The 27,725-nt window shown below is 40.4% G+C and overlaps 1 protein-coding gene across 1 annotated transcript in view; it reads right to left on the bottom strand.

Annotated features, from left to right (window-relative positions):
* The window catches only part of LOC311131510 (PDZ domain-containing protein 8-like), a 97,018-nt gene that overhangs the window by 29,475 nt on the left and 39,818 nt on the right, over window positions 1–27,725 (bottom strand). Inside the window, exons 2-3 of the mRNA XM_084164540.1 lie at window positions 27,465–27,593; window positions 13,301–13,403 (exon numbers count right to left, since the gene is read on the bottom strand). Coding sequence (XP_084020666.1) covers window positions 13,301–13,403; window positions 27,465–27,593 — 232 coding nt within the window. The remainder of the gene's footprint in view (window positions 1–13,300; window positions 13,404–27,464; window positions 27,594–27,725) is intronic.

Here is a 27,725-nt window from a genome sequence, read left to right as displayed (position 1 = left end):
GACTGAATAAAGTTAAACTGAGGAGAAAAAACATGGACCTTGTCAGAGCAATATAAGCTGATCATAAAACTAAAGTACTCCTTCAGCTCATCTGAGCAGTTTGCCAACTAGTGTGATCTAATGTAGGCTATAGACTAAGATACATCTGCTGTGAGTCTAAATCCAAGCCAATTCCAACAACATAAATATAATATACCAGTACTAATAAAACAAACATTGATTTTGGCAAGGCCTACAGTCAGTTTAACAATTCATTGGGCGACAGCCCTGCGAGTCTCGCCTCACAACTGACAAAAAAGTCAGTGTTTCAGCTGCATTCATTTATCAAAATCATATAGTATTTCTACCAAATGTACTTTCAATAAAGTTTTGTTATGCACATCGCTTTTCCTCAGTAAATATATCTGTTTGGGTACAACAACACCTTTAAGGTTATGTAGCTCTTTGTGGCACTGTGGCAGCCAAACCTGCCTGCACGTGAAACACAGTGCACCGCATTTGAATAATTTCCTCACAGTATTGACGTTTCTTTCAGAACCTGGGACAATTCTGACATTTAGCAGCAAATAACGTGAGGTCATTTGCGCTCTAATGAGCGATGCTGTCCAAGGCATCAGATGAAGGCATTCTGAGCCCAAATGACAGGAAGTCAGTAATGTGGTTGTGGCAAGGTCCGTCATGCTCACCCTCCGAGGTGAATTGATTGTAAATTCAATGATGATGACAAACAGCCTACGAGACCTGGTGTCTGTGTCTTTAATCTGTTCCCACCTTGCAGACACACAGCTGTAAACAGAATTATAGTGGGCCATTTATCTGCCACACCTAGGAGGAAGGGGCTGATAAGTGTCACACAATATGGCAGTCAATTAGTTTGCTATGTAACAGATAGAGGTGACAGCAGTCTCCAATGGCTAGATCATCAACTATCCCCACTGGGTTAAGAAACAGAAAGTATTTTACTGGCTTTTGAGAGCGTTGAAGCATGTCAATACGTTTTCCACATGTATTTTCTAACCATTAATATGTGCCAAAGGCATTTTTGTCCACTGACAGGTTACCTATATTATCACTGTACACGATGAAAGCAACTGAATAAAGCTGATAAACCATGTACTTTGTCACATCCTCTCCATGTAAATCAAACATTTCCCTCAAGAGAAGAGCTTTATAGCTCTGCCACACAACGAAGGAGCCAGTCAATGCACTGTGTATACCTGACCTGTATGGTGGAGTTTGGGGTTGTCTGGAGCCCATCAGCCCATTGCCTGAATGAACCTCATCTTTGCAGAGCAGAATGAGCAGGAGCAGGTGAGGTGAAAGAGAGAGAGCGACCTGTCTGTTGACTGCCTTTCATCAGCCGTCAGTGCGTGCCATGCGCAGGGCGGATTAAAGACACAGGATCGCACACGCTGGAGTGGAACATCAAACAGTGGGGAGTGAAGAGGTGCGTCAGAGTATCTCTGATCACCCCAATGGAAACAGGAAGTGACCCCTCTCTATCGCTCCAAACCAGCACTTGTGAGATGCTGAAGGCCAGACTGCAGAGATGGACCCGTGGAGTTGTTCCAGGTGAATTGGCAAAATGAGATAAGATCCTTTGTCAAAACAGGATGCACTAAAATGACAGTTCTTAAGGCGTCCACATGCTTCCCATCCGAAACAGTTTGTGCATATATTATGACAACATTTTGTGATGTTTTTGTTCGTTTTGGTCTTTGGCAAGGGTTTTTTCGGCTGTTTGTGCAGACACATTTTTCTTGAGGCTAGCTGAGGTTCGGTAGCCGAAGTCTACGCCCCTTCGTCAGTGATTGGTCAACAGTAGGGATTCTTCAATGAAGTGTTTGTTGTCATTCAAGGAGAGAAAACGTGTTTCTTCAATTGAGAAATCCCGCACCAAACATCTTAGTTAGATGGATGGGTCCTGGCCTCTCGGGGCCTTAGGGATACGGAGGGACGTGGGTGGGATGCTGATCACTGGGATGACGGCTCAACTTGGGATGGGGAGGGGCTTTAGCGGGGGAATTAGTGAAGAACAATTGAAGGGTTACTCCGTAGCAATGCAAATATCACGGTACAGCTATATGGACACTCAATCATTACGCTATTTTTTATTGGTAAATTTACAAACATATATAATGATAAATAGACTTGAAACTTGTATCTCATTATGGTGTATGGTGAAATAAGTATAGCCAGTTATAATTGTAATGGCTTAGCTGATAACAAAAGAAGAACAATATTTACATGGCTCAAAGAGAAGGAATATAATATCTATTGTATACAGGAAACTCATTCAACAATTCGAGATGAAGTAGCGTGGAAAAAAGAATGGGGGGGGGGAATATACTTCTCCCATGGGCAAAGAAATTCAAAAGGGGTGATGATATTAATTAATAGTAATTTCGATCCGAATGTGCAAATTGTCCAAATAGATACGCAAGGTAGATGGATTATTTTAAATATGGTATTGGACCATAAACAGATATGGCTCATTAACCTTTACGGACCAAATAATGATGATCCACAATTCTTTGACAATATATATAATAAATTATCAAGCCTGCAAGCAACTCAAGACAATTTTATTATGGTGGGGGATTATAATACTGTTTTAAATAGCTCAATGGACCGAAAAGGAAATCACACCACAAACAATCACCCACATGCTCTTAAGGAAATTGTGAATGTCATGGATACATTAGAACTAGTAGATATATGGAGGCTTAAATATGCTGATCTAGTTAGATATACATGGCGGAGACTGAATCAAGCTAGTCGTCTTGACTTCTTTCTTATCTCATTCTCGTTGGCACCAAAAGTTAAAAAAGTGTTGATAGGGGACAGAATGCGGTCGGACCATCATATAATAGGCATATACATTACTCTGACTGAATTTCCACGTGGGCGAGGATATTGTAAATTTAATCAAAGCCTATTGGATGATAATTTATTTATAATTAGAACAAAGGAATTTATAACTGACTTTTTCCAACATAACATAGGTACAGCGAATCCCCTTATTGTATGGGACACCTTTAAATGTGCCTTTAGAGGCCATGCAATTCAGTACTCATCTCGAAAACAAAAGCAATTTAGGTCAAAAGAGTTTATACTAAGAAAGGAAATAGAAAGTCTAACAGAACAGATAGATGGCAATAAAAACTGTAACAGAGGCTCAGAATAAATTAGAGGAAAAACAAAAAGAAATGGAAAAACTTATTCAAGAAAGATCAAGTGTAATATATTATAAAAATAAAGCAAACTGGATGGAATATGGGGAAAAATGCACAAAATTCTTTTTTAATCTTCAACATAGGAATGCTACCAAAAAGAACTTAATGAAACTGGTTACAATTGACGGAGTCACCCATAATTCACCAAATGATATTTTGAAGGAAGAAACAAAGTACTTTAAGCATATGTTTTCTTTTCAGTCGCCTCCATCTCCTCTAACTGAAGCTAATTGTAGAGATTTTTTTTCTATTGATAATGTCAAATTAACAGCCACACCGAAAGACACATGTGAAGGTGAAATTACAGAGGAGGAACTTCTGGATGCAATTAAAGACTATGTCCGGGAAAACTCCAGGGTTGGATGGCATACCAATCGAGGTATACCAAACCTTTTTTGATATACTAAGAGGACCGTTATTAGCATGTTTTAACCACTCCTATGTAAATGGTAGATTATCTGACACTCAAGAAGAAGGTCTGATCTCATTATTTCTGAAACAGGATACAAGTGGAAAATATAAAGATCCAGTCCATTTACAAAATTGGAGGCCCCTTACACTTCAGTGTTGTGATGCAAAAATCCTAGCAAAATGTATAGCGCATAGAATTAAAAAGGTATTGTCGGATATTATTCATTCTAATCAGACAGGTTTTTTACATGGAAGATACATTGGAGATAATATAAGGCAAGTATTGGAAACAATAGAACACTATGGGAAATATGGGAAACCAGGCCTGCTATTCATAGCAGACTTCGAAAAGGCATTTGATAAAGTTCGACTGGGGTTTATATATAAATGCCTGGAGCATTTCAATTTTGGAGAATCTCTTATAAAATGGGTCAAAATCATGTATAGTAACCCTAGGTGTAAAATAGTAAATAATGGCTATTTCTCAGAAAGTTTTAAACTGTCAAGAGGAGTGAAACAAGGTTGTCCACTATCGGCATATCTATTTATTGTGGCCATCGAGATGTTAGCTATTAAAATCAGATCCAATAATAATATCAGAGGATTAGAAATACAGGGCTTAAAAACAAAGGTGTCATTGTACGCAGATGATTCATGTTTTCTTTTAGATCCACAACTAGAATCCCTCCACAGCCTCATAGAGGATCTAGATACATTTTCTAACCTCTCTGGATTAAAACCAAATTATGACAAATGTACTATATTACGTATTGGATCACTAAAACATACAATTTTTACATTACCATGTAGTTTACCAATAAAATGGTCTGATGGTGATGTGGATATACTCGGAATACATATCCCAAAGGAAATAAATGATCTCACTTCAATACATTTTAATAGAAAGTTAGCAAAAATAGATAAGATCTTACTACCATGGAAAGGAAAATACCTGTCAATTTGTGGAAAAATCACCCTGATTAACTCTTTAGTATTATCCCAGTTGACCTATTTGCTTATGGTCTTGCCTACGCCTAGCAAACAGTTTTTTAAATTATATGAGAAAAAAATATTCAATTTTATTTGGAATGGCAAGCCAGACAAAATTAAAAGAGCATATTTATATAATGAATATGAATTCGGAGGACAGAAATTATTAAATATTAAAGCATTAGACCTATCACTAAAATCTTCAGTCATCCAAAAGTTATACTTAAATCCGAACTGGTTCTCAAGCAAATTAGTAAGATTGTCTCACCCACTGTTCAAGAAAGGCCTTTTTCCCTTTATTCAGATTACAACCTCTCACTTTCAGTTATTTGAAAAGGAAATAATCTCCCAAATGGCACTATTTCTAAAACAAGCCATAGAAAGTTGGTTGCAATTTCAATTTAATCCTCCAGAAACGACAGAACAAATAATGCAACAAATATTGTGGTTAAATTCAAATATACTAATTGACAAAAAACCTTTATTTTTTGACAGAATGTTTAAAAAAGGTATAATCTTCGTAAATGATATCATCGGTAGGACTGGTGGAGTTATGTCGCACATGCAGCTAACAAAAACATATGGAAATGTCTGCTCTACCCAAAATTACAACCAAATAATTGCAGCCTTACCGCAAAAGTGGAAGAGGAAAGTTGAAGGGGGAGAAAGTAAGGCACTTGTCTGTCGGCCTTGCATTAAAGAACATAATTGGTTAAGGAAAACTGTGATAAATAAAAAAGTATATCAGTTTCACTTAAGGACCAAAGGATTGACAGCCGTCCCATATAGATTGCAAAATAGTTGGGAAGAGATCTTTGACGTACCGATCCCATGGCATAGTGTTTATGAACTGACACGCAAAACGACACCGGATTCAAAAATTAGAATCTTTCAATTTAAATTATTATATAAAATTCTTGCTACCAATAGAATGTTATTTATATGGGGGATACAATCTTCCCAGCTCTGCAGATTTTGCTGTGAAGAGACAGAATCATTAGATCATTTGTTTTGGTTCTGTCCATTTGTAGCTTGTTTTTGGACACAGGTCCAGGAATGGCTAAAGGATTGCAATATTTACCTGGAGCTAACCTTGCAGATAGCATTACTGGGTGATCTGAAAAGTCATAGTCAATCAATCAATAATATAATAATACTTTTAGCAAAAATGTTTATTTTTAATTCACAATCTGTAGAAGCAATGAGAATAGAAAGGTTCAGAACTTTTGTAAAACATCACAGTACGGTTGAAATATATATGGCAAATAGAAATCCTATATGGATGGTGTTAAGAGATAGATGGGAGGTATTGAATAGAGTTGAAGGATGGGACTAATAACAAATAACAACAAATAATAACAAAGATAGCTAATAATGTAAGCATACTGTGTCCATAATAAGTATATAGGTTGTATGTTGGGAGCTTTTGGGAAAGAGCACAGTTAGAAAGATATGGCATTTAGAAGCAAACCGGATGGACATCATGAAAATGATCGGAGAGGTTGAGAGTAGAAGAAGTTCAGGAGCAAAAAAAAAAAATATATATATATATATATATATATATATATATAGAATTATTGTAAAATTAACTCTGTCCATGAGGTGTAGATAGTAAGTATAGACCGGAAGTAGAGGCCTGGGCGTTGTTGTTCACTAATTTACTCCAAGTAGGGAAAGGATGGTGGGGTTGAAAAGTAATAAAGGGGAATATATATATAAAAAATAAAAATAAAACATGGGGGATTGGAAGTGATGCAGACAATTACATTGATAGAAGATACAATCTATCTGCAATATTAAGCTGATCCATTCCCCCCGGAAAAAAAAAAAAAAAAAAAAAAAAAAAGAAACCCATCTTTGTTAGATGTAAAACTGCGCGACTAAGACCTACTCTAAAAAAACATCAAAATTAATAACAGATTTCTTGAGATATCTTAGATGAATTCAGACTATTTTGAGGAAGTGTATACTGGCTACGGCGTATCAAAGGGGACAAACAGTACTATTGCCACTTTTTCTAATTTTTCAAGTGAAGGTCTTTTAAGGGAGTATGCGAGGCGCAGACATTCACTTCGCTTAGCCGAGTTCTGCTAGGAGCAAACCAAACCTAGTATGCAGACGCCTTTACAGTGAAAAGTGAGGGAATGTCTCTTTGATTATTTATGAAAGACGGGGAGGGACAGAAACACAGAAAAATAAAGAATAAAAGAAAAACGAAATCTCAAGGAAATAAAAGCAGGTCACAGGGATGAGGGATGCCCAGTGAGCACCTTGTCTTGTCCTGCTTTTGACACTCAGTCTATGAGGAACTCCTCTGAACGGGCTGTGTGCACAGACCTACGCCTAACTGTGTACAGACAGACTCACTAGAGGAGAAGCCCAGCCAGCTGAAGAGAGTGAAACTCAGAGAGACAGCTCCTAACTCCAGCCACTGAGACAGCATGATAGCCACAGGTATTCTCTCCCTGAATTGAGCACAGGAGTCTTGTCTGCCTGAGCCATTCCCATGACCACCAGCAATGATGATGTGGAGTGAGGGGGGGAGAGAGAGAGAGTTAGGTGTAAAAAAAAAAGGGAGAGCAAGAGAGAGCGAGAGAGAGAGAGAGAGAGAGAGAGAGCGAGAGAGAGCGAGAGCGAGAGCGAGAGAGAGAGAGAGAGAGAGAGAGAGAGAGAGAGACGGACCGCTCTGTGGTGAGAAACGCTGTGTTCTTTCTCAGTGTCATGACCTCCTAACCACTGGGGTGAGGGGATCCTATGGACAGAGCAAAAATAAAAAAGAAGCTTGTGTGTGTTCATGGGAAAGAGCAGTGCTGAACCAGAACATCCTTTGTCATTGAGGAGAACTAGACATCAGTTCTTAGAAATAGCCACTCAGCCAAGCACACACCTTCAGGCACATTTAGACAACAGAAGAACAAACGTCTAAAAAAATCTAGTTTAAATCAATCAATTATTTACCATTAACATTTGGGTACTAAAGAGATGGACGGATAAACAGACACAAAAATGATTATATATATATATATATATACACATACATACACACACAGTGGGGAGAACAAGTATTTAATACACTGCCGATTTTGCAGGTTTTCCTACTTACAAAGCATGTAGAGGTCTGTAATTTTTATCATAGGTACACTTCAACTGTGAGAGATGGAATCTAAAACAAAAATCTAGAAAATCACATTGTATGATTTTTAAGTAATTAATTTGCATTTTATTGCATGACATAAGTATTTGATCACCTACCAACCAGTAAGAATTCCGGCTCTCACAGACCTGTTAGTTTTTCTTTAAGAAGCCCTCCTGTTCTCCACTCATTACCTGTATTAACTGCACCTGTTTGAACTCGTTACCTGTATAAAAGACACCTGTCCACACACTCAATCAAACAGACTCAACCTCTCCACAATGGCCAAGACCAGAGAGCTGTGTAGGGACATCAGGGATAAAATTGTAGACCTGCACAAGGCTGGGATGGGCTACAGGACAATAGGCAAGCAGCTTGGTGAGAAGGCAACAACTGTTGGCGCAATTATTAGAAAATGGAAGAAGTTCAAGATGACGGTCAATCCCCCTAGGTCTGGGGCTCCATGCAAGATCTCACCTTGTGGGGCATCAATGATCATGAGGAGGGTGAGGGATCAGCCCAGAACTACACGGCAGGACCTGGTCAATGACCTGAAGAGAGCTGGGACCACAGTCTCAAAGAAAACCATTAGTAACACACTACGCCGTCATGGATTAAAATCCTGCAGTGCACGCAAGGTCCCCCTGCTCAAGCCAGCGCATGTCCAGGCCCGTCTGAAGTTTGCCAATGACCATCTGGATGATCCAGAGGAGGAATGTGAGAAGGTGATGTGGTCTGATGAGACAAAAATAGAGCTTTTTGGTCTAAACTCCACTCGCCGTGTTTGAAGGAAGAAGAAGGATGAGTACAACCCCAAGAACACCATCCCAACCGTGAAGCATGGAGGTGGAAACATCATTCTTTTGGGGATGCTTTTCTGCAAAGGGGACAGGACGACTGCACCGTATTGAGGGGAGGATGGATGGGGCCATGTATCGCGAGATCTTGGCCAACAACCTCCTTCCCTCAGTAAGAGCATTGAAGATGGGTTGTGGCTGGGTCTTCCAGCATGACAATGACCCGAAACACACAGCCAGGGCAACTAAGGAGTGGCTCCGTAAGAAGCATCTCAAGGTCCTGGAGTGGCCTAGCCAGTCTCCAGACCTGAACCCAATAGAACATCTTTGGAGGGAGCTGAAAGTCCGTATTGCCCAGCGACAGCCCCAAAACCTGAAGGATCTGGAGAAGGTCTGTATGGAGGAGTGGGCCAAAATCCCTGCTGCAGTGTGTGCAAACCTGGTCAAGACCTACAGGAAACGTATGATCTCTGTAATTGCAAACAAAGGTTTCTGTATAGAAATATTAAGTTCTGCTTTTCTGATGTATCAAATACTTATGTCATGCAATAAAATGCAAATTAATTACTTAAAAATCATACAATGTGATTTTCTAGATTTTTGTTTTAGATTCCATCTCTCACAGTTGAAGTGTACCTATGATAGAAATTACAGACCTCTACATGCTTTGTAAGTAGGAAAACCTGCAAATTCGGCAGTGTATCAAATACTTGTTCTCCCCACTGTATGTATAAACACATACAGACACACACTTTGGCTGGTAGGCTGTCAGAAAGCATCAGCACTCAGGGCCAGATGATGGCTGATGATGGAATCAGTGGGGCAGATGTGCAAACATGCCTGGCGGAGCAGTCCGCACCACAGGCCTCCTATCAGTAATAAATATAGCCCAGCTCGGTAATGGAAAAGGGCTAAATTTACCCCGGCGTCCCCAAAGTTTCCTCTCCCCTACACATATTGAGATTGGTGGAGGACACCAGAGGGGTTGGCCTGGGTATTATGTGATGGCAGGAAGGAGTGTGAAGGAAGCGTGCACCCCTCTAGTCTACAATAGGAAGGGAAACACTTCTAAATCTAAATTGATATTACGAAAGCCAAGGAAAGTAAACCGTGCTATAACTCGATGTAGGTGAAGTATGGTCAAGGTGAGAGTAAAAAGGAAGCAGATAGCTCAGTACGTTTTACACTTTTCTAGGTTTTCAAAATTAAATTCCATTCACAAACCTTATCCAGGTTTACAATATTTTACCAGTAATACTGAAATAATAAAAATCACACTATACTCTGAGCTACAACTGTGACCACACAAAACTACTAGTATGACTGATAACACTATTTTCTTTCTACAAACATTGGAATACGATAGGTTATTCTAGAGCAGGCTTTGCAGCACTCTCCATTGGAAACTAGAGTTGTGCGTGTCTTTTGTGTGAAACCACTACAGACAGCTGCAAATGGCTGTGAAAAACACTGTCAATAATATAATTTAAGAGCTTGAACCAACTCTCCGGGAAAAATGCTACTCTTGAGGGCAGGGCTGCTCACGATCAGAGAGAGAGAGGGTCAAAGTAGTTAAATAGCATGAAAACCATGAACATACGTGCCACACAGAGCCCAGTTCAGAGGAAAGTTGGGCCTCATCTCAGGCAATCATTCTTGGAATAAAAATGCAAAGGAATATGCAAAGCGAGAGGGGGAGAGTGACCTTTTTTCAGATGGTATCGCCTTTAATCCTTAGCATGGAGTCCTTTTGGGACACAAGCTGGAAGAGCCTGATAAAACGGCCTAAATGCCACTTTGCATCTTCATCTCTAGGTTGCATATTAATGGCGAGCTGGCTACAGAACTCTGTCTGTAGAGGAGCCATTAGAGAGGGACACACCGGGCTGCGGCCATACTGGTCAAGTTGAACACTTACCTCAGCGGCTGCAGTTGAGGTTTTCCATTGGAAGAAATGTTGATGAAATTGTGTTGTAGCATGTCTTTGATTCATAGCTTTGACAAATGGCAACTGCCTTCAGCTATCACTTGCACTACTACACATACAGTGCGTTCAGAAAGTATTCAGACCCCTTGACTTTTTCCACATTTTGTTACATTACAGCCTTAATCTGAAATTGATTATACACAATACCCCATAATGACAAAGCGAAAACCGGTTTAGACATTTTTGCAAATGTATAAAAAAACAAAAACACCTTATCTACATAAGTATTCAGACCCTTTGCTATGAGACTCGAAATTGAGCTCAGTTGCATCCTGTTTCAATTGATCATCCTTGAGTTGTTTCTACAACTTGATTGGAGTCCACCTGTCGTAAATTCAATTGATTGGACATGATTTGGAAAGGCACACACCTGTCTATATAAGGTCCCACAGTTGACAATGCATGTCAGAGCAAAAACCAAGCAATGAGGTCGAAAGAATTGTCCGTAGAGCGCCCAGACAGGATTGTGTCGAGGCGCAGATCTGGGGAAGGGTACCAAAAAATGTCTGCAGCATTGAAGGTCCCCAAGAACACGGTGGCCTCCATCATTCTTAAACGGAATATGTTTCGAACCACGAAGACTCTTCCTAGAGCTGGCCACCCGCCCAAACTGAGCAATCGGGGGATAAGGGCCTTGGTCAGGAAGGTGAGCAATCGGGGGATAAGGGCCTTGGTCAGGAAGGTGACCAAGAACCCGATGGTCACTGACAGAGCTCCAGAGTTCTTCTGTGGAGACGGGAGAACCTTCCAGAAGGTCAACCATCTCTGTGCAGCACTCCACCAATCAGGCCTTTATGGTAGAGTGGCCAGACGGAAGCCACTCCTCAGTAAAAGGCACACGACAACCCGCTTGGAGTTTGCCAAAAGGCACCTAAAGGACTCTGACCATGAGAAACAAGATTCTCTGGTCTGATGAAACCAAGATTGAACTCTTTGGCCTGAATGCCAAGCGTCACGTCTGGAGGAAACCTGGCACCATTCCTACGGTGAAGCATGGTGGTGGCAGCATCATGCTGTGGGGATTTTGTTCAGGAGCAGGGACTGTGAGACTAGTCAGGATCGAGGGAAAGATGAACGGAGCAAAGTACAGATAGATCCTTGATGAAAACCTGCTCCAGAGCGCTCAGGACCTCAGACTGGGGCGAAGGTTCACCTTCCAAAAGGAAAACCACACAGCCAAGACAACGCAGGAGTGGCTTCGGGACAAATCTCAATGTCCTTGAGTGGCCCAGCCAGAGCCCGGACTTGAACCCGATCAAACATCTCTGGAGAGACCTGAAAACAGTTGTGCAGCGACGCTCCCCATCCAACCTGACAGAGCTTGAGAGGATCTGCAGAGAAGAATGGGAGAAACTCCCCAAATACAGGTGTGCCAAGCTTGTAGCGTCATACCTAAGAAGACTCAAGGCTGTAATCGCTGCGCCAAAGGTGCTTCAACAAAGTACTGAGTAAAGGGTCTGAATACTTATGTAAATGTAATATTTCAATTTTTTATTTTTAATACATTTGTCATTTCTAAAAACCTGTTTTTGCTTTGTCATTATGGGGTATTGTGTGTAGATTGATGAGGGGAAAAAACAATTTAATCAATTTTAGAATAAGGCTGTAACGTAACAAAATGTGGTAAAGGTCAACGGGTCTGAATACTTTCCGAATGCACTGTAGGCTACAGAGAAGAGGGGAAAAAACACTGAAGCCAAGGCGTGAAACTCAGACAACCTTAATACGGGAAAATGGAATGGTAGAGATAAAATTAGGTCTCACAAATTAATCTGGGTTAAAAATGATTTGAGATGTTCGTTGTCGCTCTCTTCAACACAAACATCACACACACGCACGCACACACATACATCACGGCATGCTAGAAAGCATGGCTTACTGAGAGGATACTCAGTAAATAAGGATTATTGAGACATTTATTGGAAGCGATGTAGCGAAGGACAAATGTTAGTGGCATTGCCCCCTGCTGGACAGGATGGAAGCTGCTCCTTTAATTAAAATGAATATTAAAATCATAGTTCTGAGAAATTACCTCTTGAATGAAACTAAAATTAACTTTGAGCCAATGCAAATGCCAGTTATACACACAGAGAGAAGCAGCGTTGGGATGTGTGAGTGGTGGAGTCAGCAATAGCCTAGACTTGACATTTCAGTCTCAAATGGTCGTTAGTCACTTCCGAACAACCTCCATGTGAAAATTGTAATATCACTGAAATGCTGCAATTAGTAAAGGTTTGCTCTAAGGCCTGATTATTTGTTTTCTTTCAACATGTTACCAGGGGAAATTGACATCTCAGATTTGGGAAAATAAAACATTTGTATCAATAGATCAAGTCTTTCATGATTCTTCTCTAATGGCTATGGTCTCTATCATGTTAATATCTGTGAATAAAACTATATAAAACCAGTAAAAACAATAAATGTCACCATTAGGTGTGTTGTACTTAGAAAATTAACGTGTCACAAATGTACCTCATCTATAGGAGTTAAACACTATTGTCATAATGTGACAATTGATTGGGACCACAAAAATAACATGGAGCACCAATACGATACTATTTGTTATTCTTCTTAATGGAAAAGCTGAATCCCTGGCTCCCCTAGTTGAACATGAGGGATCAAACGTGTCAGTAGCCTTCTGGCTCTTTGTCAGAAAAAATAGGCATTCCACTCCGGTGGTCTTTAAGAAAGATGACTGCTGTTTTACATGGGTGGAGGGGGGAACAGTATCTTAAAAGAAGCCCACCGTTTTGATGGAGCTGCGCGTCTTCTCTTTCCACTCATGGCTGCTCAGCTCAAAGGTGCAGTGCACGTAGGTCTCTCTGTCATACGAGCCCAGGATAAAAAGCCTGAAGGAGAAATTACAGAAGAAAAAGCTAATATTAGACAGTACATCATTGCTGATTCTCCCTGTCTCCCTATGTATAGTCCATAGCCTACTGTATGTAAACCTATTGAGGCCACTGTAGACAAACCAAATTCTTTGGGCTGGGACAAGCATTTTCAGATGCTACTAGGACGCATCAGAGACCCCTGACCAATGGTTATAAGGATACTGAAGCAAATAAACACTGTCAAGGCTATTGCTGCCCCCTGGTGTAGTGATGAAAATACACAAGAAAAGCATAAACTACTGTAGTATAGCAGTAGTCCCTGTGCATTTGAAGTGTTGTGCTATTTACACTCCCCTACATATTTATTTTGGACGTTGAAGCTAAAACGTTTAATTTGTCTCTATACTCCAGCATTTTAGATTTGAGATAAAATGTTTCATATGAGGTGACAGTACAGAAATAGTTTGAGGGTATTTTCATACATATCTGTTTTACAGCACTTCATGTACAGTTGAAGTCGGAAGTTTACATACACCTTAGCCAAATACATTTAAACTCAGTTTTTCACAATTCCTGACATTTAATCCTAGTAAAAATTCCCTTTCTTAGGTCAGTTAGGATCACCACTTTATTTTAAGAATGTGAAATGTCTTGGGTCAAACGTTTCGGGTAGCCTTACACAAGCTTCCCACAATAAGTTGGGTGAATCTTGGCCCATTCCTCCTGACAGCGCTGGTGTAACTGAGTCAGGTTTGTAGACCTCCTTGCTCGCACATGCTTTTTCAGTTCTGCCCACACATTTTCAATAGGATTGAGGTCAGGGCTTTGTGATGGCCACACAATTTTCCTTCCTCATGATGCCATCTATTTTGTGAAGTGCACCAGTCCCTCCTGCAGCAAAGCACCCCCACAACATGATGCTGCCACCCCCGTGCTTCATGGTTGGGATGGTGTTCTTCGGCTTGCAAGGGACCCCCTTTTTCCTCCAAACATAACGATGGTCATTATGGCCAAACAGCTCTATTTTTGTTTCATCAGACCAGAGGACATTTCTCCAAAAAGTACGATCTTTGTCCCCATGTGCAGTTGCAAAACGTAATCTGGCTTTTTTATGGCGGTTTTGGAGCAGTGGCTTCTTCCTTGCTGAGCTGCCTTTCAGGTTATGTCGATATAGGACTCGTTTTACTGTGGATATAGATACTTTTGTACCTTTTTCCTCCAGCATCTTCACAAGGTCCTTTGCTGTTGTTCTGGGATTGATTTGCACTTTTCGCACCAAAGTACTTTAATCTCTAGGAGACAGAACGCGTCTCCTTCCTGAGCGTTATGACGGCTGCGTGGTCCCATGGTGTTTATACTTGCGTACTATTGTTTGTACAGATAAACGTGGTACCTTCAGGCATTTGGAAATTGCTCCCAAGGATGAACCATACTTGTGGAGGTCTACAACTTTTTTTCTGAGGTCTTGGCTGATTTCTTTTGATTTTCCAATGATGTCAAGCAAAGAGGCACTGAGTTTGAAGGTAGGCCTTGAAATACATCCACAGGTACATCTCCAATTGACTCAAATGATGTCAATTAGCCTATCAGAAGCTTCTAAAGCCATGACATATTTTTCTGTAATTTTCCAAGCTGTTTAAAGGCACAGTCAACTAAGTGTATGTATACTTCTGACTTCAACTGTATCTAGTACCCCAATTTGAAGGTGTCATAAGTATTTCTACCAATTCACTTATATGTGTATTAAAGTAGTCAGAATTGTAGTATTTGGGCCCATATTCCTAGCACACAATGACTACATCAAGCTTGTGACTCTGCTGGATGCATTTGCAGTTTGTTTTGGTTGTGTTTCAGATTATGATGTGCCCAATATCAAATGAATGGTAAATAATGTATTGTGTCATTTTGGAGTCACTTTTATTGTAAATAAGAATAGAAAGTGTTTCTGAACACTTCTACATTAATGTCATGCTTCCATCCTGAATACTGATGAGAAAGTTAGACGCACAAAGATCATCCTAGCATTTTTTTTTTTTTTTTTTTGGGGGGGGGGGGGTATAATATTTATGCCTGTAACTGTCGCTCTTCATTATTTAAGATTCATTCATGATTATCCGTAATCAAGGTAGCATCCACATTAAAATGTGTTCAGAAGCATATTCTATTCTTATTTACAATAAAAGTGACTTCAAAAAGACATTACATTATTTTCCATTCATTTCTGTTTAGGCACAACATAATCTGAAACACAACCAAAATAAACTGCAAATGCAGCCAACAAGTTTTTAGTCACAAGCTTGATGTAGTCATTGCGTGCTAGGAATATGGGACCAAATACTACACTTGACTACTTAAGACACCTTCAAATAGGGGGGACTAGATACATAGTGCTTTCCTTACTAAACGGTAAAACAGATATATAAAAATACCCTCAAATAAAAACGTGACATTCTCTACTGTTGCCTCAAATGAAACATTTTATCTCAAATCCAAAATGCTGGAGTATAGAACCAAATTAAACGTTTTTGCTTCACTGTCCAAATCAATACTTAGGGGAGTCTTATTGTATATGGTGGGATTATTTTCTACAATATACAGTATGTAGACCTATTTGAAATTGATCGTTTCAAAATATTTATTTTTACTTAATTTGAAGGTCATAAAAATACAACTGACAAGTGTTTAAAAAAGCAAATAAAGAAACGGTAGTAACCTTTTTTTATTTGCCTCAATTAGACCACTGGATATAGCCATTACTTAAATCAATATAGTCCCCAATTACTGTATAAAACAAGCTCTATATTTATACAGGCTAATGGATGTGAGGATAATGGATTCTGGATGAACAATATACTCACTGTATGTCTCCATCTGGTGGTGGTAGAGAGCATATTTTACACAGACTTGATAAACCTAATCCTGCCAATGACTGATTATAAGTCATTCAAGCGCCTTTCTAAATTTGGATAAAAATAATAGTTTCTATGAATGTATTACAGTATATATATATATATATATATATATATATATATATATACATATATACATATATACATATATACATACACACAGTTGAAGTCGGAAATTTACATACACTTTGGTGGGAGTCATTAAAACTTGTTATTAAACCACCCCACAAATTTCTTGTTAACAAACTATAGTTTTGGCAAGTCGGTTAGGACATCTACTTTGTGCATGACACAAGTAATTTTTCCAACAATTGTTTACAGACAGATTATTTCACTTATAATTCACTGTAGCACAATTCCAGTGGGTCACTAGGTTGACTGCCTTTAAACAGCCTGGAAAATTCCAGAAAATGAGGTCATGGCTTTAGAAGCTTCTGATAGGCTAATTGACATCATTTGAGTCAATTGGAGGTGTACCTGTGGATGTATTTCAAGGCCTACCTTCAAACTCAGTGCCTCTTTGCTTGACATCATGGGAAAATCAAAAGAAATCAGCCAAGACCTCAGACATTTTTTTGTAGACCTCCACAAGTCTGGTTCATCTTTGGGAGCAATTTCGAAAACGCCTGAAGGTACCACGTTCATCTGTACAAACAATATATAAACACCATGGGACCACGCAGCCGTCATAACGCTCAGGAAGGAGACGCGTTCGGTCTCCTAGAGATGAATGTACTTTGGTGTGAAAAGTGCAAATCAATCCCAGAACAACAGCAAAGGACCTTGTGAAGATGCTGAAGGAAACAGGTACAAAAGTATCTATATCCACAGTAAAACAAGTCCTATATCGACATAACCTGAAAGACCGCTCAGCAAGGAAGAAGCCACTGCTCCAAAACCGCCATAAAAAAAGCCAGACTACGGTTTGCTACTGCACATGGGGACAAAGATCGTACTTTTTGGAGAAATGTCCTCTGGTCTGATGAAACAAAAATAGAACTGTTTGGTCATAATGACCATCGTTATGTTTGGAGGAAAAAGGCGGTTCTTGCTAGCCGAAGAACACCATCCCAACCATGAAGCACGGGGTGGCAGCATCATGCTCTGGGGGTGCTTTGCTGCAGGAGGGACTGGTGCACTTCACAAAATTGATGGCATAATGAGGAAGGAAAATTATGTGGATATAATGAAGCAACATCTCAAGACATCAGTCAAGAAGTTAAAGCTTGGTCGCAAATGGGTCTTCCAAATGGACAATGACCCCAAGCATACTTCCAATGTTGTGGCAATCACAGAGGTCAGACGTTTCTTGTAGTTGGCCAACAGGTTTGCACACATCTCAGGAGGGATTTTGTTCCACTCCTCTTTGCAGATCTTCTCCAAGTCATTAAGGTTTCGAGTCTGACGTTTGGTAACTCGAACCTTCAGCTCCCTCCACAGATTTTCTATGGGATTAAGGTCTGGAGACTGGCTAGGCCACTCCAGGACCTTAATGTGCTTCTTCTTGAGCCACTCCTTTGTTGCCTTGGCCGTGTGTTTTGGATCATTGTCATGCTGTAATACCCATCCACAAACCATTTTTCAATGCCCTGGCTGAGGGAAGGAGGTTCTCACCCAAGATTTGACGGTACATGGCCCCGTCCATCGTCCCTTTGATGCAGTGAAGTTGTCCTGTCCCCTTAGCAGAAAAACACCCCCAATGCATAATGTTTCCACCTCCATGTTTGATGGTGGGGATGGTGTTCTTGGGGTCATAGGCAGCATTCCTCCTCCTTCAAACACGGCGAGTTGAGTTGATGCCAAAGAGCTCCATTATGGTCTTATCTGACCACAACACTTTCACCCAGTTCTCCTCTGAATAATTCAGATGTTCATTGGCAAACTTCAGACTGGCCTGTATATGTGCTTTCTTGAGCAGGGGGACCTTGCGGGCACTGCAGGATGTCAGTCATTCACGGCGCAATGTGTTACCAATTGTTTTCTTGGTTACTATTGTCCCAGCTGCCTTGAGATCATTGAACTCCCGTGTAGTTCTAGGCTGATTCCTCACTGTTCTCATGATCATTGCAACTCCACGAGGTGAGATCTTGCATGGAGCCCCATGCCGAGGGAGATTGACAGGTCTTTTGTGTTTCTTCCATTTGCAAATAATCGCACCAACTGTTGTCACCTTCTCACCAAGCTGCTTGGCGATGGTCTTGTAGCCCATTCCAGCCTTGTGTAGGTCTACAATCTTGTCCCTGACATCCTTGGGGAGCTCTTTGGTCTTGGCCATGGTGGAGAGTTTGGAATCTGATTGATTGATTGCTTCTGTGGACAGGTGTCTTTTATACAGGTAACTAGCTGAGATTAGGAGCACTCCCTTTAAGAGTGTGCTCCTAATCTCAGCTCGTTACCTGTATAAAAGACACCTGGGAGCCAGAAATCTTTCTGATTGAGCGGGAGTCAAATATTTATTTCCCTCAATAAAAAAGATTTTTTTGTTGGTATTCTGTCTCTCACTGTTCAAATAAACCTACCATTAAAATTATAGACAGATCATTTCTTTGTCCGTGGGCAAACATCCAAAATCAGCAGGGGATCAACTACTTTTTTCTCCTCACTGTATGTATGTATGTATGTATGTATGTATATATATATATGTATATATATATATATATATATATATATATATATATATATATATATATATATATATATATATATATACATACACAGTGGGGAGAACAAGTATTTGATACACTGCCAATTTTGCAGGTTTTCCTACTTAGAAAGCATGTAGAGGTCTGTAATTTTTTATCATAGGTACACTTCAACTGTGAGAGACGGAATCTAAAACAAAAATCCAGAAAATCACATTGTATGATTTTTAAGTAATTAATTTGCATTTTATTGCATGACATAAGTATTTGATCACCTACCAACCAGTAAGAATTCCGGCTCTCACAGACCTGTTCGTTTTTCTTTAAGAAGCCCTCCTGTTCTCCACTCATTACCTGTATTAATTGCACCTGTTTGAACTCGTTACCTGTATAAAAGACACCTGTACACACACTCAAACAGACTCCAACCTCTCCACAATGGCCAAGACCAGAGAGCTGTGTAAGGACATCAGGGATAAAATTGTAGACCTGCAAAAGGCTGGGATGGGCTACAGGACAATAGGCAAGCAGCTTGGTTAGAAGGCAACAACTGTTGGTGAAATTATTAGAAAATGGAAGAAGTTCAAGATGACGTAGATGATATACAGTGGGGGGAAAAAGAATTTAGTCAGCCACCAATTGTGCAAGTTCTCCCACTTAAAAAGATGAGAGGCCTGTAATTTTTATCATAGGTACACGTCAACTATGACAGACAAATTGAGACAAAAAAATCCTGGAAATCACATTGTAGGATTTTTAATGAATTTATTTGCAAATTATGGTGGAAAATAAGTATTTGGACACCTACAAACAAGCAAGGTTTCTGGCTCTCACAGACCTGTAACTTCTTCTTTAAGAGGCTCCTCTGTCCTCCACTCGTTACCTGTATTAATGGCACCTGTTTGAACTTGTTATCAGTATAAAAGACACCTGTCCACAACCTCAAACAGTCACACTCCAAACTCCACTATGGCCAAGACCAAAGAGCTGTCAAAGGACACCAGAAACAAAATTGTAGACCTGCACCAGGCTGGGAAGACTGAATCTGCAATAGGTAAGCAGCTTGGTTTGAAGAAATCAACTGTGGGAGCAATTATTAGGAAATGGAAGAGATACAAGACCACTGATAATCTCCCTCGATCTGGGGCTCCACGCAAGATCTCACCCCGTGGGGTTAAAATGATCACAAGAACGGTGAGCAAAAATCCCAGAACCACACGTGGGGACCTAGTGAATGACCTGCAGAGAGCTGGGACCAAAGTAACAAAGCCTACCATCAGTAACACACTACGCCGCCAGGGACTCAAATCCTGCAGTGCCAGACGTGTCCCCCTGCTTAAGCCAGTACATGTCCAGGCCCGTCTGAAGTTTGCTAGAGTGCATTTGGATGATCCATAAGAGGATTGGGAGAATGTCATATGGTCAGATGAAACCAAAATAGAACTTGTTGGTAAACACTTTTGGAGGACAAAGAATGCTGAGTTGCATCCAAAGAACACCATACCTACTGTGAAGCATGGGGGTGGAAACATCATGCTTTGGGCCCTTTTTTCTGCAAAGGGACCAGGACGACTGATCCGTGTAAAGGAAAGAATGAATGGGGCCATGTATCGTGATATTTTGAGTGAAAACCTCCTTCCATCAGCAAGGGCATTGAAGATGAAACGTGGCTGGGTCTTTCAGCATGACAATGATCCCAAACACACCGCCCGGGCAACGAAGGAGTGGCTTCGTAAGAAGCATTTCAAGGTCCTGGAGTGGCCTAGCCAGTCTCCAGATCTCAACCCCATAGAAAATCTTTTGAGGGAGTTGAAAGTCCGTGTTGCCCAGCGACAGCCCCAAAACATCACTGCTCTAGAGGAGATCTGCATGGAGGAATGGGCCAAAATACCAGCAACAGTGTGTGAAAACCTTGTGAAGACTTACAGAAAACGTTTGTCCTGTGTCATTGCCAACAAAGGGTATATAACAAAGTATTGAGAAACTTTTGTTATTGACCAAATACTTATTTTCCACCATAATTTGCTAATAAATTCATTAAAAATCCTACAATGTGATTTTCTGGATTTTTTCTCATTTTGTCTGTCATAGTTGACATGTACCTATGATGAAAATTACAGGCCTCTCATCTTTTTAAGTGGGAGAACTTGCACAATTGGTGGCTGACTAAATTCATTTTTTTCCCACTGTATGTATGTGTATGTGTATGTGTATGTGTATATATATACACACACACACAGTGGGGAGAACGGGTATTTGATACACTGCCGATTTTGCAGGTTTTCCTACTTACAAAGCATGTAGAGGTCTGTAATTTTTATCATAGGTACACTTCAACTGTGAGAGACAGAATCTAAAACAAAAAATTTTTAAGTAATTAATTTGCATTTTATTGCATGACATAAGTATTTGATATATCAGAAAAGCAGAACTTAATATTTGGTACAGAAACCTTTGTTTGCAATTACAGAGATCATACGTTTCCTGTAGGTCTTGACCAGGTTTGCACACACTGCAGCAGGGATTTTGGCCCACTCCTCCATAAAGACCTTCTCCAGATCCTTCAGGTTTCGGGGCTGTCGCTGGGCAATACAGACTTTCAGCTCCCTCCAAAGATTTTCTATTGGGTTCAGGTCTGGAGACTGGCTAGGCCACTCCAGAACCTTGAGATGCTTCTTACGGAGCCACTCCTTAGTTGCTCTGGCTGTGTGTTTCGGGTCGTTGTCATGCTGGAAGACCCAGCCACGACTCATCTTCAATGCTCTTACTGAGGGAAGGAGGTTGTTGGCCAAGATCTCGCAATACATGGCCCCATCCATCCTCCCCTCAATACGGTGCAGTCGTCCTGTCCCCTTTGCAGAAAAGCATCCCCAAAGAATGATGTTTCCACCTCCATACTTCACGGTTGGGATGGTGTTCTTGGGGTTGTACTCATCCTTCTTCTTCCTCCAAACACGGCGAGTGGAGTTTAGACCAAAAAGCTCTATTTTTGTCTCATCAGACCACATGACCTTCTCCCATTCCTCCTCTGGATCATCCTGATGGTCATTGGCAAACTTCAGACGGGCCTGGACATGCGCTGGCTTGAGCAGGGGGACCTTGCGTGCGCTGCAGGATTTTAATCCATGACGACGTAGTGTGTTACTAATGGTTTTGTTTGAGACTGTGATCCCAGCTCTCTTCAGGTCATTGACCAGGTCTTGCCGTGTAGCTCTGGGCTGATCCCTCACCTTCCTCATGATCATTGATGCCCCACGAAGGTGAGATCTTGCATGGAGCCCCAGACCGAGGGGGATTGACCGTCATCTTGAACTTCTTCCATTTTCTAATAATTGCGCCAACAGTTGTTGCCTTCTCACCAAGCTGCTTGCCTATTGTCCTGTAGCCCATCCCAGCCTTGTGCAGGTCTACAATTGTATCCCTGATGTCCTTACACATCTCTCTGGTCTTGGCCATTGTGGAGAGGTTGGAGTCTGTTTGATTGCGTGTGTGGACAGGTGTCTTTTATACAGGTAACGAGTTCAAACAGGTGCAGTTAATACAGGTAATGAGTGGAGAACAGGAGAGCTTCTTAAAGAAAAACTAACAGGTCTGTGAGAGCCGGAATTCTTACTGGTTGGTAGGTGATCAAATACTTATGACATGCAATAAAATGCAAATTAATTACTTAAAAATCATACAATGTGATTTTCTGGATTTTTGTTTTAGATTCAGTCTCTCACAGTTGAAGTGTACCTATGATAAAAAAGTACAGACCTCTACATGCTTTGTAAGTAGGAAAACCTGCAAAATCGGCAGTGTATCAAATACTTGTTCTCCCCACTGTATGTATGTATGTATGTATGTATGTATGTATGTATGTATGTATGTATGTATGTATGTATGTATGTATGTATGTATGTATGTATATATAGTGCCTAGTGAAAGCCTACACATCCCTTGCACAGTCTTCACATTTTGATGCCTTACAATTACATAAAAAAAATTGATTAACTTGGATTTTATTTCTACAGATCAACACAATCTACTCCACATTTTCAAAGTGAAAGAAAATTATAGAAAATGTTCCAAATTAAAAGGTAGACTCAGAAAGGAAACAGCATAGCGGGACAATTTCCACAACAACTAAGAGCATTGAAGCGCGAGGTTCAACTTTTCTGCTGTTTTGGTGCCCTGGCTACCACGCTCTAATAGCGTGAAAAGAAACGGTGCACATGCGTAGATACTGTGTGAGAGCAAAGTCTTACATCTCGCTCATGTCAATATCTGCAGTGCTGCTCATGGCAACGTCATTTCGCTGAGTTTACCTTTAAGGGCCTTGTTGGAGTGGATTGTTTAACACCAGCTTTCTTCTTCTCACTTTGTGAATGCAAAGTTGTTGATTCTCTGTATTTTCAAGTATTGTGGTGGCAGCATCATGTTATGGGTATCCTTGTCACAGGCAGGGACTGGGGAGTTGGTCAGGATTTAAATAAATATTAAAAGGAGCAAGCCCAGGTAAAAAGTTTGAGGAAAACCCACCGCAGTCTTCTGAATACCTAACCCTGGGATAGAGTTTTATTTTTCAGCGGGAGAATTACACACATTTTAACACCAAAGACACACCAGAATGGCTTTCCAATAGGTGTTGAGTGTGCCTGAATGGTCCAGTCTTAGTCCTGACTTAAATCTTCTTGTAAATCAGAGACAATGTTTGAATATTGCTGTCCATCAATGATTCCCAACCAAATTGACTGAGGTTGAGCAATTCTGACAAAAACTATGGATATAGTTGCCGTAAGAGTTGTGCAAAGCTGGCAGAATCTTATTCAAAATGAGTCACAAGTGAATGACTGCCAAAGCTGCTTCCACCAAGTATTAACTCTGGGGTGTGAAAATATACGCAGTCAAGACATTCACTTTGTATTAATTAAAAATAAATTAAATATAACTTTGAAATCCCTTTTTAGATTTAACTTTAGACTTTCACTAACAATGTATTTTGGATGCATGGTAGGCAAGAGAAAGCAAGCATGGTATCATCACAATTGAAGAGGTTTCTCACTGTCTGTTGGCAGTAACCAACAGACGGAAAGTAACCAATCAAAACTAAGATGAGAACATAAAGAACATGATACACAGTTTAAAGAGCTCCTGTTGCAATGTGCAATCTATCAAATATTCATCTGAACCAGTTCACTGTTCATTTCAGGCCTATGTAGAATATTATGATATTCCTCTGAATATCAACAACCTTTTATTCCTTAAAAATGCATTGCCTATTCCCCAAAAACGAAGACCTTCTCGCAGTTTGGTTGCATTTGGCTCCATCCCAATGGAATTCTGCAGAGACAAACCCAATATTGGGCACGGTAAGTTGAAGTGGATGGTTGACATTGTCAGACGTATCTGGCTGGCCCAGTGAGGTAAGAGGGTATCCATTTGCAGCAGCTGTGAGGACAGGAGTGCCAGCCAGCCAGCCAAAGTGTTGGCCTGGCCTCATAATGGGCAGGGACTGTGCATTATTAATGAGGAGCCTTTTCTGGATGTCCTACCATCTGCAGCCACTCCACAACAATACCAGACCTGGCATGTTTACATTTTCATTGGCCCAGAGTAGGGCTGTGGCGGTCATGACATTTTGTCAGCCGGTTATGGTCATGCAAAAGTCTGCCGGTCTCACGATAATTGACCTCTAACAAACACGTTTAGCATCTCAAGGCCTCCACGCATAAAAGCTGCATACAAGCCGCTGACGTGTGATTTAGCAACATCTTCATTTAAAAAAGTACAATAAATTAATGTAATATACACCCTCACAATAAATCCATTATTTATTTTAGTCAGGTCTAAAGAAACAGTATGATGAAAATGTATTACAGATGAACAGAATATGAGTTGGCCTGCTGTATGTTATCTGGCTATGCTCCATGCCATAGGCTGTAGGCTTGTTCATTTAGCCTACAGACATGCTTATAAGTCCAATGCCATTATTTTATATTATATGATTTTATAGTAAGAGGAATATAACTGAACTTTGAAATTGAATAAAATAGAAAGGATATTTTTCCCATTCCGGAGCGAGTGCGCATATGAAGTGGCTATGTTGAGAATAAAAGTGATCATTTGAAACAGGTCTTACACACTAGATGTAGAGATATTTGGCAACTTTAGTTGTGAATGATTAAAACCTTAGAAATCAAAACTTATATGGGCTGCAAGATGCGACTATAGGCTATTGATGATTTGAGAAAGTCGCAAAAAATAAACGTGCACTCTGTTCCTTGCCTTAGGCTGCACAGCTGTTCTCTCAAGTCAACATATTTCACCCATAAAACTATTCTCAATTTAATCTGGTCTTTACTAATATGTACAATTATTTTCGATTTAGAATGGCCCATTATCAAATGGGCAGGAAGAGGGGCAGGGAAAAAAGACATGTCATCCGTATGCACTCGAATAGCGAATGGTGGCTGCGCACTTTCCTGCCGGTCCGTCTTTCAATGATGCTGGGTAGGCTACTTAGGTTTTATAGCGGAGCATGTGCTTAATATGAGCAGCTGAGAAATAAATATAAGAACACTTATTTCACTCCACTCATCAACCACTGTTTGAAGAGCATGCTTTCGCTGCCCGACAGGTGATATTCAGCCCAAACTCTGTATGCCATGGGCTCTCCATCCCTGTTCCTGCAGCTACCCAGTGCTTCATTTGGGAAACCAAGTGAAATCTGTTTGGAAACTTCGATATTAACGTTTCCGCAACTAAACATATTTCACTAAACTTCTGCTCAAAAGGAATAAAGGAGAAAGAAGAGGAGATGAAAACGCACAGTGGTGAGATATTCTGTATAGCTAAAGGTAATGTGTCACCAAATTAATGGTGAAAATATAACAAATCTCTATTACTAGGCTATTCAAAATCAAATACAAATTCACTAAAATTGTAGGCTACCTCTGTAAGCCACCCTGCACATTCAATGAACCAACATCATCACCTAGGGCTATTCGTTCTCTCCCAGATTGTGGATAAACATTTTGGAACGTAGCATATGGTAACCGGTATGAATAATAATACAGTCCACACTCAAAGGCGATTACTAAAATGTGTTTAATTTTAGAGAATAAGCTAGACCAATTATGTACCAAAGACATTTTAAATCAGTTTAGTTTTTTTGTTTTTCTGCCATGTGTAATATGCGGTACGTTATATATTGTATAATGGCACAATCATAATTGTAATTCAGGTTTTTATTTCATGCTTGGGCTCATAAGCCTATGCGGATAAATAAGCTCTAATATGCGTATGGCTGTTTTGAATTAATCATCACCTTAGAAAGCTCTGTGCATTTCATTGTTAGGCTGTGAAACAACATCCACGACGACCATGTTTAACACTCAGTTTCAACCTGCTGTTGAATTTCTTTCTTCAAATTGATCATCACAGTGAGGTGAGTTTTTAAAGCACAATACAGTTTTGATGATAAGTGTTTGATGTGGTTTTCGATTGCATTTATGTCAGAGTGATTAGAGGAACAATAGAGCCCTGAGTACCAGGCCATTAGGCCATTGATGGTCGTTAGCAAGTTGGGTACTACTAAAGCATGTCCAGAGTGCATAAGAGGAGATTACCGTGACTCAATGGTCACGAGGAATTTTACTGAGTTCATGACTCATGACTGTCGGTGAGGCGGTAATACAGTCACCGCAACAGCCCTAGCACAGTGCAGAAGTGGGCGTGTTTTAGGAAGGGAGAGGAGACTAGTGAAGGGATATATCACCTACCCCGAGAGAAAGGTCTGCTTTTTAAGTGCGCCATCTAACTGTGGTAGGCATCCTCTGTAGCTCAGCTGGTAGAGCACGGCGCTTGTAACGCCAAGGTAGTGGGTTCGATCCCCGGGACCACCCATACACACAACAAAAAAAAAATGTATGCACGCATGACTGTAAGTCGCTTTGGATAAAAGCGTCTGCTAAATGGCATATTATTATTATTATTATTATTGTCACCCAAACGGATTACGTTAGTTTGAGCAGGCGGGAACTAAATTACCTGGTAAATGTGTAGCCTTGCTGGTTAAGTTGATTAGTGCTGCATTTCCTTTGTGTGGCCAGAGAATAAAAGGCCTTGAGCCTTTATGAAGAGCAGGCTTGGACACCTAGCACAGATACTAGTGACAAATGCAATGTCTAGATATAGTCCAGACATCTTAGGTCCTTTAAACACAGACGTAATACAAGTGGTTTAGATATAGCTTAACCTGCCAAGTAGCTCAAACTAGGCTGGAATATACACGGTGGGTGGCCTACCTAATGATTCTACTGAACTACTAATAATGATAAATAGCATTTCATTCTTATGGTCCCATAGGCCTGTTAAGATCATAACACTGTGCTCTGTACAGTAACTACATATAATACAGGAAGGGTTGACTTAGTGTGTGTATAATTATATTATTTAATATCTTCTCTGATAAAAGGGGGGATTGCTGTAATGCATAGGGAAATACCCCTCCCTCCCATATTACCAAGAATGAGTCATCCTACCTGCTGCAATCAATGAGGGTGACCCTAAGCCGACCCTCAACCAATCCTGAGTCCTGAACAGAGAGGTCCAAGTCACAGGCGGAGGATCCAATGGGAGGTTGCACTTGGAATGGGAAGAAGGGTTTGTATCTGGAAAAACACAAAGATAGACAATGATGAAATTAGACAATTATTATACATTTGTTGTATACTGCTAGCAATTTCAGTGTGACTATAACTGCTGAGGGATTCTACACTTGAAAACACTTGGGGCCTAAATGA

Source organism: Coregonus lavaretus (assembly GCF_964263955.1).
Source record: "Coregonus lavaretus genome assembly, chromosome: 1".
In the NCBI taxonomy this organism is placed as follows: domain Eukaryota; kingdom Metazoa; phylum Chordata; class Actinopteri; order Salmoniformes; family Salmonidae; genus Coregonus; species Coregonus lavaretus.
This window is presented reverse-complemented; position numbering and strand designations above follow the sequence as displayed.